At 60.3% G+C, this 13,258-nt stretch overlaps 1 protein-coding gene across 4 annotated transcripts in view; it reads right to left on the bottom strand.

Moving 5' to 3' along the window:
* Positions 1-13,258, bottom strand: part of ACTN4 (actinin alpha 4) — a 71,292-nt gene that overhangs the window by 9,063 nt on the left and 48,971 nt on the right. For 2 of the 4 annotated variants that reach the window (XM_012774711.3, XM_012774709.2), the window contains exons 5-11: positions 13,048-13,135; positions 11,476-11,554; positions 10,313-10,394; positions 8,494-8,579; positions 5,357-5,449; positions 3,541-3,771; positions 2,303-2,450 (exon numbers count right to left, since the gene is read on the bottom strand). In XM_012774711.3, coding sequence (XP_012630165.2) covers positions 2,303-2,450; positions 3,541-3,771; positions 5,357-5,449; positions 8,494-8,579; positions 10,313-10,394; positions 11,476-11,554; positions 13,048-13,135 — 807 coding nt within the window. Of the gene's footprint in view, positions 1-2,302; positions 2,451-3,540; positions 3,772-5,356; positions 5,450-8,493; positions 8,580-9,523; positions 9,610-10,312; positions 10,395-11,475; positions 11,555-13,047; positions 13,136-13,258 lie in introns of all 4 variants that reach the window. The other 2 variants (XM_012774710.3, XM_012774708.3) reach the window with 1 other exon arrangement.

Genomic DNA, 13,258 nt, shown 5'->3' with positions numbered 1-13,258 from the left:
CATCCTCATCGCAGCCTCTCACGGGGTCATCTGTCTGGCAACTACCAGCCACCGCTAGGACAGGGACTGGCAGGCGAGATGGCAGCCTGGGAGACTCGGGCTCCACTGGCCCCAGGGCAGGACGCTTAACCACAAAGGCCAGTTTGCAATTCCCTCCTCCAAATTGCTTTCTCCCAAGGGTGGGAACCAGAAATAGTAGGTTACGACTCTCGGCCGCAGCAGTTTCAGCAAGGCGGCAGGCAGGGGTGTGCTGGGAGGACTCGGAGGAGGGGCCACGGCCATAGTTGCCTGGGACACAGGCCAAGGGGCAGCCACAGAAGGGACAGGGGGCCTGCTGGCTTTTGGTTGTTTCCCCAGGAAACCCAAGTCCCTCGCCCCTGCGGGCCATGCGGATGATGAGGGGGACAGAGAGTGATGGCAGCTCAACCCAGAACTGAGCCCCTCCCCCACAGCTGAGGAGGCTGCCAGGACCAGATCCCAGGGGTGCAGAGGGGGCGGGAGGCCAGCCTCTAGTTTCACATAATTGGTGGTTCAGCCGACAGAGGTTCGGGTCTTGGGAGTGAGAGTGGGCAGGGCCAGGTGCCAGATGCCTGCAGGGGTGGGGCAGGGATGTGTGGAGGCCGATGAACCAGTTGGACCTTGATCTGAAAGTCGACTTCTAAAGGCCTCAGGTGAAGGCCAGCCCCGGGGTCATTCCCAGGGAGGGGCCCTCCTGGGCCACCAAACCCACAGCCCTCTGCCTCTGGACAGCTTCTTCCCAGGGCCTCGTGGAGCCCCAGGCAAGGGGCTGAAGAGCTGCAGGCATGGGCAGAACTGTCTTGGAAGGGAAATCACAGGGACGAGCCTCCTCGGAGAGGCGGAGAAGCAGCACATGCGTGATACAGCCGGAGACACCTTGGTCTGAGCGTGGGACACGGGTGCTACGAAGCCCACTTACGTGCCCAAGGGCTCTCTGATAAGGAAAATGTGAAAACCTGCTGGCCTGGGAGATCCTGGGCAGGGACCTCACCCGCCTAGGATCTACTGTGCACGGGGCCAGGTGTAGGAAAAAGGCTCAAAAGACACCTGCTGAATGAATGCACTAAACGCTACCCCTCCCTGCCAAGACAGCATCACGGCCAGCGCCCCTCCTCGCATGGGCGCCGTTCTTCTGCAGGGCAGGAGGGAGGCACTCACACCCCAGGCCCCACCTGGCTCCTGCTGGCCTCTCCCGGCGGGAAGGGGTGAGGGCACTGCTCCGGACCTGGCAGTGGCTGCGGAAAAGCAGCCAGGCTGAGCTCATGGGAGGAGGGCACCAGCTGGGCCACAGCCAGGGACACGGGGTAAGGGGGGGCCGGGCCTGCAGATCATGTGGAGCTGCACGCTCGCATGGCAGGGGTGGGAGGGCCATAGAGGGGTGCCCCTGGGTGGGGGGTCTGAGCATCTGGCCAGAGCTGGGGTTGCCTGCCCAAACGGTGGAGAGGCTGGGGGCTGGAGGAAGCCCCAGAAGCTCTGTGGGGACTGTGAGTCAGCTGGGCAGAGTGGTGGCAGGGGGGCAACAGAGTTGGGAGGGAGGTGGCCAGAACGGGAGGGAGGGAGGGAGCGCTATGGGTGGCTCTTTCGGCTTTCCTAGGCAGTGCCAGTTTTCTGAAGGCTTTCGGGCTCCTGGGATCTGGAATCTCAACCATGGTGTGGGACCAACTGAGGGCCAGGGACGTGCTGGAATGCTACATCCTGAGCCAAAGGGACAGGCTGCTGCAGCTGCCAAGAAACAGGAGGTGCTGCGGCCCTTCTGGGAGAAGCCTCCTGCAGGGGGAGCCAGGCACCTTGGAAGGGGCTCTGGGATGGGGAGGGCGGGAGGAGGGGCTTCCAGCGTGGGCCATGCGACAGCTGGGGGGCGGGCAGCCGGTGCGCCTGTCTGGGTCAAGCCACAGAGAGGAGGCGGTGCCCGGGCCTTGCCTCTGATGAACGTGCTGGTGAACCCAGATCCATCCAGCACCAGCTCTGCGGTGTGGGGGCCACGGTCACAGAAGGTGTGGGGGAGGGGAGGCACGGTGGACACGGGCTGCCAGCAATGGGAGAGCCCTGCCCCACACAACTGCCCTGAACAGGGAGGGACACCGTCCTCTGTCCCTGGATGGCTGAGCTTTGACGACCAGGATGACCCGCAGGGGCCCACATGGCCGCCTGCGGCTGGATGGGCCCAGAGCAGTGTTTCTGACATGCACGTCCCCAAGCAGCAGCAAAGGGGCCGACACACAGACCTGACGCGGGAGGGGCTGCGTGTGTGCGTGTCGGGAAGAGGGAGCCGCGGGGACCGTACCGTCCGTCCAGGCCTCGTGGATGGAGGCCTTCTGCCGGAACTTCTCTGCCAGGTGGTCCAGCCGCTCCAGCCTGCGGATCTCATTCAGTAGCCACTCCTCGTAGCCCTTCTCGGCCTGCTCCAGGTGCTGCCAGCCGTTGTTGATGTCCTGGGGGGGCAGGAGAGGGCAGGGCTGTCACAGAAGCGTGGGGCCCCAGCAGGAGGAGGCCTCCCTGAGGGATGCTGATGGAAAGTCGGCAGAAATGGGCTAGGAGCTGGGCGCGGCGGGGCACGCCTATCGTCCCAGCTACTTGGGAGGCTGAGCTGGGAGGATCACTTGAGCCCAGGAGCTCAAGTCCAGTCTGGGCAACACAGCCAGACCATCTGTATTTAAAACAAACAAGCAGACAAAAAACCCGCCCGCACATATACACAAATGGGCTGGGTCACGGCTGTGCCCTGCTTTGCTATATATGGATGCCTAAACAGGACACGACAGGTACAATCAACTCTTTAGGAGTAAATGGATGAGCGTGTGACCAGGGGAATGAATGAATGAACACGTGCCACGAATGGGGCTGTGTGCGCCAGAAGGTGAGAGTCAGGCGATCCCGGAGACCCGGCAGACTGGGGTCCAGAATAAAACAGTTCCACACAGACCGTGGTGTGGTATCGGGGTGGGTATAAAACTCTGGGTGTGGCCGGGCGCTGTGGCTCACGCCTGTAATCCTAGCTCTTGGGAGGCCGAGGCGGGCGGATTGCTCAAGGTCAGGAGTTCAAAACCAGCCTGAGCAAGAGCGAGACCCCGTCTCTACTATAAATAGAAAGAAATTAATTGGCCAACTGATATATATATAAAAAATTAGCCGGGCATGGTGGCGCATGCCTGTAGTCCCAGCTACCCGGGAGGCTGAGGCAGAAGGATCACTCGAGCCCAGGAGTTTGAGGTTGCTGTGAGCTAGGACGCCACGGCACTCACTCTAGCCTGGGCAACAAAGCGAGACTCTGTCTCAAAAAAAAAAAAAAAAAAAAAAACAAACTCTGGGTGTAAGACAGGGAGTAATGGGCAAGGGGGGGCGTGGCAATGTGTACGTATACCCTCCCCCACCCACGCACCCTAAAGGCTGCGTATCCCCGTTAGGAAAGACCACAGTGGGCAAGCAGCGAGCCTGCAGGCGGTCCTGGAACTGCCTCTGCCCCTCCCGGCTTCCCCCGCACCCCGGGACGCTGGCCGGCCCGGGCCCCGAGCCCGCGCTCACCGAGACCATCCTGCCCTCGGAGGGCATGAAGGCGGGCCGGTTGCTGAGGCGCAGCTTGGTCTGCAGCGTGTTGAAGTTGATCTCCAGCTGGCACTTCTCCTGCACCTTGGGCGGCTTGTGGACGCGCCGGTAGTCGCGGAAGTCCTCCAGCTTCTGCTGCATCTCCGTGATGGTCTTCTGCGGCACGCGGTCCTCCAGCCAGGGGATGGTGCGCCGGATCCACTCCAGGAGCTGCGGGCCGTGAGAAGCTGTGGCGGCCTTGCGGGGCCCCCGAGTGCTGACAGGGCCACCCCTAAGCTTACGCGGGCTCTGATCTTGTTCAAGGACCCTGTTTCGGGGTCATCCCTGCTCCCTAGCCCGACTTCTCCGTGACTCCTGTGGGAACCCCACAGAGACTGGAATTCTGGGAACGTGCCCCCTCCCGCTGTGCTGTCCTCTGGCTACTTCCTGTCCATGCCCTTGCTCTTGGTCTTCCTCTTCCTCAGATCTGGGCAGGGCAGCCGCCACTCACACGCCCCTCCTCAGAGGGCCCCCCTCTTCCCTGAGCTCCGCGCTGTCTGAAAACCTCACTGCTTCCTGGCTCCCTGACTCAGAGCCTCACGGGCAGGGGCCGACAGGCACGCCACCCCCTCATGTGGGGGTGGCCAGCGCATGCACAGGGCCTGGGACACAAATGAGAAAATAAGATTGAAAAACAAAGGAAGATGTACTTTTAGGAGCTACTCAGATCTTGGATGGGGTAAGGAAGGGCACGAACATGAGGACATTCTAAAGCAATTCCACAGGGGTAAAATCGGTCATTTTCTAGCATAGACATGCTTGAGAAGCGGCCCCCAAATGCCAACTTCTGGCAAAGTGAGAAAACCAAGGACAAAAGTATTCATATGCACATACATCTTGATGCATGGTGCTAATTACCCCTTCTTGGCAATGGCTGGAGTTCTAAGAATATAACCTCTTTACCTTGTCTTGGTGTTAGAAATGGCGGTGGTAACAGATGGTTGTGTTCTCTTTTTAAAATATCCTTGACTTGGCAAAATAAAAAGTTGGCCACCCCAGATTGGCTAAATACTTTTGCAAATTTTCCTGGTCCATGAAATCTCAAAGTCTGGGAACCACTGGTTCTAGAAGAGCAGTCAAATGACTGCTCTTTGCGAGCTTACATTGTTTTTATTTTTTAATTATGGAGATTTTAAAAACAAAGAAGAGAATCCAGAAGACATGTACTAACCACCCACATTCCCGACTGAAACGGTGGTCCAGGCTCTATAGCGGGGCTGCCTGGGTTTGAGCCCCAGCTCTCTGGCCCACCAGCTACGTAGTGAGCCTGAGCCTCTCTGGGCCTCAGTTTCCTCCCTTGGGAAGGAGGGGCTGCCATGGAGACTGAGCTGATCCTGACAGGAAGTGCTTGCATGTGGGGCTTGCCACTGTTTCTGTCCTCGGGTCCCTCTCTACCTTACTGAACTAGTCTCTCCAGGAATCAGGGATGGGAACAGCTCTTTTAAAAAGCTCCCCGGGTGATTCTAAAGCGATGAAGTATCCAGGAAACTCCACCCCTGAGCACCTCCAGGAGCCCAGGCTTAGGACCACGGGAGCCAGCTGGCATGGAGACCCCCAGTCTGACCCTCATGAAACCAAACTGAAAGGTCACATACTGGCTGAGTCTGTAACCTTCTGGCCTCTTCTAGGAGCTAAGGACCAGGCCCTGCTTTTCCCCTGCAAGTGTCACACCACTCCTTTGGTCAAGGTAACAAGAGGTGACCCCATCTTTCGGGTGTGGCGGGGCCACCAGGCGGGGGGCAGGCGGCACACTCACATCGCTGGCCAGCTTCTCGTAATCTTCCATCAGGTGCTCGTTCTCCTGGTTGACGGCCAGCACCTTGCAGATGCGGTTGGCGGCAGTCTCGGCCTGGGGCGGGGGAAGCGCACAGTCAGGGCTGCCTGGGGGCTGGCGACCCTCCCTCCTGACGGGCACGTCCCTGGAAAGCAGCTGGTCCGTGGCCCACACAGAACTCGCAGAGGAGGGAAGAGGAGGAAGCACACCAGCGAGACGGGGCCCAGAGTGGCCACGTCCTGACAGCTCACCGCAAAACGCCCCCAGCCCAGAGAGCCCGGCTATCGGCTCTCTTGGCCCAGACCCTGGAGGCCCCGAGGAGGGTGGGGGGCCTCCCCCTCTGCTAGCAAGCCTTCTAGCGCCCTGCATGGAGGAGGCCGGGTGAGGCCATCCGTACTGGGCCTCAGACCCTGAAAGCGTCCCCCCTGGGTAGAAGAAAGACTAAGAAAGGCCAAAAGCTGGAGAGCTGGGGGGCAGCAGAGTGGGGGCCAGTGCCCCCAGAGGAGCTGGTGGTCAGAGTGCAGGAGAACATGCTCGGCCCTTCCTTCTCCTGCCTCGGAGGTGGGTATTAAGAGGAGCCCATGTGGGCAGGAGGGGGCCAGGGCTTTGGAGAGCAGGGCGTGGTGGAGACAGGCCCTGGCCCGGAACTCCAGGAGAGACCTGGCGTGTCCTGCCGGGGGGCAGTGTAGGCGTGGAGGAGGACGGGAGGGGCCACACGGGGAGAGGAGAGAGACCAGGTACCTTTCAGGAAGCACAGAAAGGGTCCAAGAGGAGGAGTTGAAACAGCAACAGAACAGGAACAGAAATAGTGAGGAGGGTCTACAGAGTGATGGGGAAGGAAAACGGAGAGGCTTGGGAGGCGGCTCCGACGCCGGCCTCTCCCGTCCACACAGCACACCCGCAGACAGGCGGGGAGGCGGGGGCAGCTGGGGTCTGCGTGAGCGCACGCATGCACACGCACACGCCCTGTCTCAGGCTGCGGGACACACGCCAAGGGCCCCAGGCAGTGCTCCTCAGAGGTGAGGCTCAGGAGGTTCCTCGGCCCATGAACACCAGCCCCAAACCAGTGCGCACGGCACAGCCAGGGGTGCAGCTTGTGGGGGAGCCACACGGGTCAGTCCTGACCCCTGACATGGCAGAGGCAACTGGCACCCAGAGCTCAAATCCTGGGTGCCACCACGGGGCTGCTGGTCAGGGGTGTCTGGTTCCCCTGCTGCGTTCCCAGCATCTTGCTCAGGGCTGTGTTTTAGGTGCTCAGGGCTGACGAATGAATGAGAGAATGAAAGAACAAGGAGGGAATGCTTCAGTGACCAGGAATAAACTGTCGGGACAGAATGGGCAGACTCGGGGCGAGGCCTGGGGTTTGCCCTGCGCTTGTAAAACAGAACAAAGCCCAGAGAGCGCTCTTTCAAGGGACTGGAATGCGTCTCTGGGGAAACAGAGCAGTAAAAGCGTCACAAGGCTGTCCTGAGCAGTGAACGCAGGCTTGGGCCTGGGGAAGCTGCGTTCGTGGCTGGAGAAGCCTGAATCTAGCACTTTCCTCGGTGAACGGGCCAGCTCCCCACAGCCTGGCCTTTATTTCCTCCCCAACAAGAGGGGCCAACAACAAGCCCTCTGACCTGGCCACCTCAAACACCTGCAATGCCGTGACTGGGCTGCACAGTCCCCCCGGCCCGCCCGCCCCAACGCCATGCTGGAGTTTGGCTCAAGCGTGGAGGAGCAGATCGGGGAGAAGTGGAGACAATCAAGCGAGGGCAGTGTAGGGGGCAGGGAGGCTGGCTCGGGCCCACAGGGCAAATGTGGTTGGGGTTCTTGGTGAGGAAGCTTCCACCACTGTCCATCCCCACTCTGCTGGGGTTGGGTCGGGGGTCCTCCCTCCACCTTCCCTGTGTCCCCAGCAGAAGGCTCCAAACACGAGTTCCCACACATGCTGGCTGGGAGGTGAAGAGGCAATCAAACTTCTCTGTCTGTGCTGGGAGGAACCACCCTCCCCCAGGTACTAGTGTGACACCCATTTCACAGATGGGGAAACTGAGGTTAAGTGGCTCATCCACGGTCACACTGCTGAGAGGTGGCAGAGCGGGGCCGGGACAGACTGCCCATGGGTACCACACCTGCTGGCCGTGGGGCCTAGGAAGGTGGTCTACGGAGGTACAGCCCCGTCCTATGACTTTAGAGAGGCACAAAGAGCCGTTCCTAAACTTCAATTTCTCCCGTTTGAAATGAGGTTAGGTGCACCTAGCCCCCCCCCTCCCCCCGGGGCACCTACAGAGACTCTCTCAGAGCCTGCGCATGTCAAGTCCCTAGAGAGTGCCTAGCACGTAGTAAGTGCTCAATCAACAACAACCGACTCCTTCTCCTCCTCCTCCTCCTCTTGGCACACCTGCCAACTGCTAATGCAAAACCGAGGCACTGGGAGCACTGCCCAAGCCACTGCAGAGACCGGCAGGTGGACAGAGGGAACAGAGGGGCCAGGCCTCCACGCAGAAGCTGGGGCCCGACAGAGGCCGTGGCGGGGCATGAGGTCAGCCGGGCTCGGGTAGAGCTGCCGCTGGGAACCAACGCTTCTGACTGCTCTGCCTGCTTCTGGAGGGACGGGTCACAGAGCAGCCCCAAGACGTGGTCGGGCTGTCATGCTGAGCCCTTCCTGGCAGTCTGGGAGGGGAAGGAACTGCAGAGGAGGAGCAGAAAGCCCGGGGCTCCCCAGTAACAGGGCACAGCAGGCAGCCCTGCGGCAGCTCATGGAGAAGGGGACGGGACAGCCCAGGGGTCACCCCCAGCTCTGCCATTTGCCAAGATGCTGGGCTTCAGGTCCTTGCCCGAGAGTCTGGGACGCCTCCCCCCCACCTCCCAGGGTGGGCTGCGGTCAGAGGACACCTGTGGACCCCCAGCACGGGTCCGGCACCAGCCGGACGGCAGGAGGCGCTGGAGGCCCCATAGTCACAGGAAACCTGCCCTAGGTGGCCTTTCCAAGTGAGAACCCAGCAGGGTCGGTCCTCATGGCTCGGTGGCCTATGGCCTGGCCAGGGCTCCACCCACAGACAGACGGTGGTGACACAGGGTGACAGTGAAGGCAAGTCCGAAGCCACAGCAGCAAGGGTGCGCCCGCCCCAGCTCACCTTCTGAGCCCCCGAGAAAGCGTGGTAGAAGCAGGACACGTAAGTCATGATGGCCTTCTCATCTGGCCTCAGAGTGCCCACAATATCTGCACAGAGAGAGAGAAAGAGAGAGAGAGAGAGGCAGGAGAGAGTGAAAGATGCAGGGAGGGCGGCCAGCCGGCCCGAGGCTCATGCGGGAGGAATAGCGCTTGCTCTGGACTGGAAGCCAGACCCCGGCTGAGGCCTGCGTGGGCACGTCCTGTGCGGTTTTGTATCCAAATGAGGTATGTTCCTTTCCTAACCAGCCTGGGTTGTGACAGAGTAGCCATGGGCTCTATAAAGCAAGCTCTGTTTGGGGCACTTCAGTAGGACTGTGTCATGTATGACCGCCTACCATCCTTGTGCAAGACCCCTGACGGTCTCCTGTGGCCCTCAGAAGAAAACGCAGACTCCTCATCCCAGACCACAGTGGTCTTGCAAGGCCTGTCCCTGTCACTGCCTTTCACTCCCTCTGCTCACTCACTTCTCTCCAGCCACTCCTTGAATAAGCCAAACTTATTCCTGCCCCAGGGCCTTTGCACTTGCTTTATCCTCTGCCTGGAATGCCTTTGCCTCAGGTCCTGCTCACCGCTCCAAGTCCCTGTTCCTGTCACCCTTCCCTGGTGAAGGCTCCAACTGAAAGTGACCCCCTGCCATCTCTCTCCTCGCATCCTAGACCACCATTGCTCTCTATTCTGCTGCTTGCCACATGAAATGACTTTATCTGCTGAGGTGCTTGTTGCCTGTCTCACCCACTAGCACGCAAGATCCCTGAGGACAAGGACCTTGCTGGCCACAAGGGCACTACTGTGTCCTGTGCCTGGAACAAAGCCTCAACAGACACTGTGAGCAAGGACTGCTCAGGCAGCCATGCTGAAGAGCTGGGGGTGGCTTCCAGTCGGAGAGAGGCCACGGCCGTCTGCAAGAGAAACGAGGTGAGCATGGGAGGCGAGAGGCAGCAGCGGCATTGGGCAGTGGCGGCGCGGAGGGCCCGCCTGGCCCTGCCCGGTACCTTCTGCGCTCCTGAGAAGGCATGGTAGAAGCTGGACACATAGGTCATTATGGCCTTCTCGTCGGGCCGGGCCGTGTTCACGATGTCTGCAAGTGAACGACAAGGGTTAAACCGCCCAGTGGGGCGGCTGGGGGCGCCGCTCACCAGGATGCAGGGGCTCCCAAGGCCACAGCCATCAGAGTGGATGCGGTGACACCTGGTGACTCGGGTGGGCTCAGCCACACCCCAGCCCCCTTCCCCCATGGCCTTGGGAAAGGCCAAGGCTGTGGGAACTGGACTGAAACGAAGCCACTTCCTCTCTCTGAGAATGGCCCCAAGGGGCTGCTGGACAGTCAACTCCAAGGGCCACCAGAGGCCAGAGACCTGGGTCCTGGCAGGGGGTGGGGCACGGCTGGGAAATGGAGCAAAGCCGGAAAAGGAAAAAACAAAACTCTCCACTTTGGCAGGCTCCAGACTCCGTGCTGCGGCAGCAGGGAGGGGAGAGGCCAGGGCTGCTCACAGGAAGTCTGGAGCCAGCCCTCCTCGGCCACTTCGTCCCCCCTGGGCCTTGGCAAGACGCAGCCCCCGGAGAGCTGATCCTTCGAGCTCCCCTTCCCACCCCTTCTCTGTCCCTGAACGCGTCTGGGCGGCTCCCCAGGTCACCGGGACTCACAGGGCCTTTTCCGCTGGCTGTCAGCTCCCGGGGTGACCTCCGAGCTCTGACGCACCCATGGGCCTTTGCCCAAAGCCAGGCCTGGACAGATGAGGCCCAGGGAACACAGTGCTGACCGAACAGAAACATGTCCTTACCCTCTGCATCCAGCATCTTGGGGATGTCGAGGTATTTCTCGGCCACTTCGAAGGCATTGTTCAGGTTGGTGACCGGGTCGTCCTGTGGGAGGCAGGTGGGGAAGGAGGAAGGACTCCATCAGGGGCAGGAGGGAGCCAGGGCCAGCCTGGAGGGGAGGGAGTGTGGGAGGGGGACAGGGCTGGAAGGTTGGGAGGAGGGCATACCCCAAATAAATTCAATTCCTACCCACAGGAACACCTCTTGAAACCTTTGTGGAGCAAATTATGGGCCTTTTCTCCAGAAAAATGCAGGCCTGCTCTTTTCATACAATTTCCAGCTATTCACGGACCCCAGATTAAAGCCCCTCCCCAGAAACGGGGTCCAGACCTGACGGGGCTAGAGGCGGGGGAGGGGAGCAAATCCAGAGCGCCCTGGTTCCACCCTGCTGCTTACAGACTAAAGCCCCTGACTCTCCGTCCCCAGAGCCCAGCTCACCTGCTCGCTGTGGCTGGAATGGGCCACATGCAGGCCAGTCCCACCACCCATGCCCTCCTCTGGCTTTAACCTGCCTCCTCCCCCAGGGCCCTTTCCTGCTCCTGCCAGTTCAGGGTGCACCAGCCTCTCCCGGCAGCACTTCAAAAGTGTCTGACCCCACCCCCCTCGCCCCGTTCAGCCCGAGCCCTCCTGCACGGCCTTGTGCGGTGGTCACTCCCGATACAACTGTCCTGCCTTCCCTGGGAGGCTGGGGGCTCCTAGAGGGCAGGGACTAGGGTTTGCTTTGTACAAACTAGAACAGGACCCCGCACAGGAAACGCCGGCTGGTGGTGACCGTTTGGAATTCGTTACCTTCCTCCCCATCGGGCAAAGAGGAATGCTTCCAGAATCCAGACGGTTAAGGAAGGGGAGTTAGAAGGCATGGCTGGCCAGGCCCTAAAATAACCCTGGGTGGGTTGCAATGTCCACAGAGGGAGATGGGACAGTCCCCAAGGGGAGTAAGTGAGGGAGACTTGGCCTCTAGGCCAGGAGTCTGGGGAAGCTGGCAGGAGGCTCTCCCAGCAGGCCCATCTGAGCACAGGACCCAGCTTTGGAGGCTGGCATTGGTTGGCCTTGGGGACGGTGACCCAGAGTTAGGGCTTCACACTCAGGTGCCTATGAGCCATGGAGGGGAGCTCGAGACACACACCTTTCTCAGCTTGTCGTACTCGATCAGCTCCGGTCTGTGCCGGTGGATCAGGGCGTTGAAGGCAAGACCGTCCTTCCAGCTGGGGGAGGAAAGGCAAAGGTTACGAGGAGGGCACCCTCCCCACCGTGGGGTCCCGGACGGCTCTGGGCACTGCGGCAGTGATCAATTCCCACCTACTGAAGTTTGGCGAGTGCCAGCACCACAGGGGGACAGGACGGGGAGAGCAAACTCCGGAGCCAGCCAGCCTGGGGGCAAATCCTGGCTCTTCCACTCCCTGACAGCCTGACCCCCTGCAAGTCGCACTGCCTCGGTTTGTAAAAAGGGGATAGCAGCCTAGGGCTGCTGTGAGGACTAACTGGGTAAATGCTTAGACCAGTGCCTCCCTCACGACAAACACTTTGGGACTGCTGGCCTACTTGCCAGGCGAGGTACACGGGAGGCCCCCGAATGGGACAGGCCCCAGCCCCACCGCAGGAGGCTGGTGGCTGTGCTGCCTGACCTCTGCACCTTGGCCGTCCTGACCCACCGGAGGGCCAGTCCACGGGCTAAACGCCAGGATATGGCTTGGCACGAGAGTCTCTGAAGGAAAATGACCCTCCACAAGGTCACGAGCTGGTCACAAGCTGGATTGGTTACACTCTCCTCCCTGAGATCCTCTAAAGGCTGCTTCCTTCTGGGGTCAAGCTCAATGTCACCTCCTCAGAAAGGCCGTCCTGGTCACTTTCTGTCACCTCATCCTACACTGCTGTCTCCGCACAGCACTTCTTACTGCCTGACACTGTGCTGTAGGGTTGTTTGCTCACTGCCGGTCCCCTGCTGCAGTACAAACTTCCCAGGGACGGGGACTCTGTCTGGAACTGCCGTATCCCGACCATAGCATGCAGCAGGTGCTCCGCAGATATTTACTGAGTGAATAAACGAGCGAATGAAAGCTCAGAAGGGAACAGTCGGTTTGTGGCAGAAAAAGGAAGGAGACACACAGAGCAACCAAGGGAAGGGCCACGCGCTGTGAATGGCAGAGCGTGATGAGAAAGGCCCTCGACAGCCGAGGACATGGCAGGACTGCTGTGGATGCCATGAGTCCCTGCTGGTCACTGCTGAGCACACCCCTCCCAGAGGCTCAGCAGGGTGAAGTCACAGGGTCAAGCCGGACCTGACGACCTCAGGGCCACCCCAGGGCCCGTGCTCCCAGCCACCAGGCAACCTCGCCTCCTGCCGCATTCTGGACCCCGTGCGACGGTGGACACATCTCGCCTCCCTTTCTCACCACGAGGGAGACAAGTTCACGGCAGGGCTGAGTCTCGTTCAGGTTAGTAGCCACAGAGTACATGTTCTACAAGATAAAATTCACTAGCAACTCCAAGGACTAATCCCTCTGCTGCTTCTGAGAGTCACCGTGCCGGGGAGGAGGATTTTCTAAGGTCTGTGGGAGAGCCAGGTCTTGCTGCTGCAGCCCAGGACAGCCGAGCGGCTGCCTCTCCTCCCTGGGGAGGAACCAGGTGACCTTCCTTGGGTCCCGGCAGGAAGTGAGGGGATAAGAAGGGCCGCGGGGTGCCCTGGTCAGGCACTTACCTGATGTGGAAGTTCTGCACGTTGACGTTCTTATACGGGGCAGTCTTTCTCTGGCACCAGAGGAGGAGCCCTTCCTTGGCAGAGGTCTCTGCAGAACACACAAGGACAGTGAGCACTGGCTCAAAAACAAACCCTCAGAACTCAGCCCAGGTTGGAACGGACTTCTGCCCTCAGACTTGGGGGACAGAGAACCTTGGATGCAACAACGGCA

The sequence above is a fragment of the Microcebus murinus genome, chromosome 16 (genome assembly GCF_040939455.1).
Source record: "Microcebus murinus isolate Inina chromosome 16, M.murinus_Inina_mat1.0, whole genome shotgun sequence".
NCBI lineage: Eukaryota > Metazoa > Chordata > Mammalia > Primates > Cheirogaleidae > Microcebus > Microcebus murinus.
This window is presented reverse-complemented; position numbering and strand designations above follow the sequence as displayed.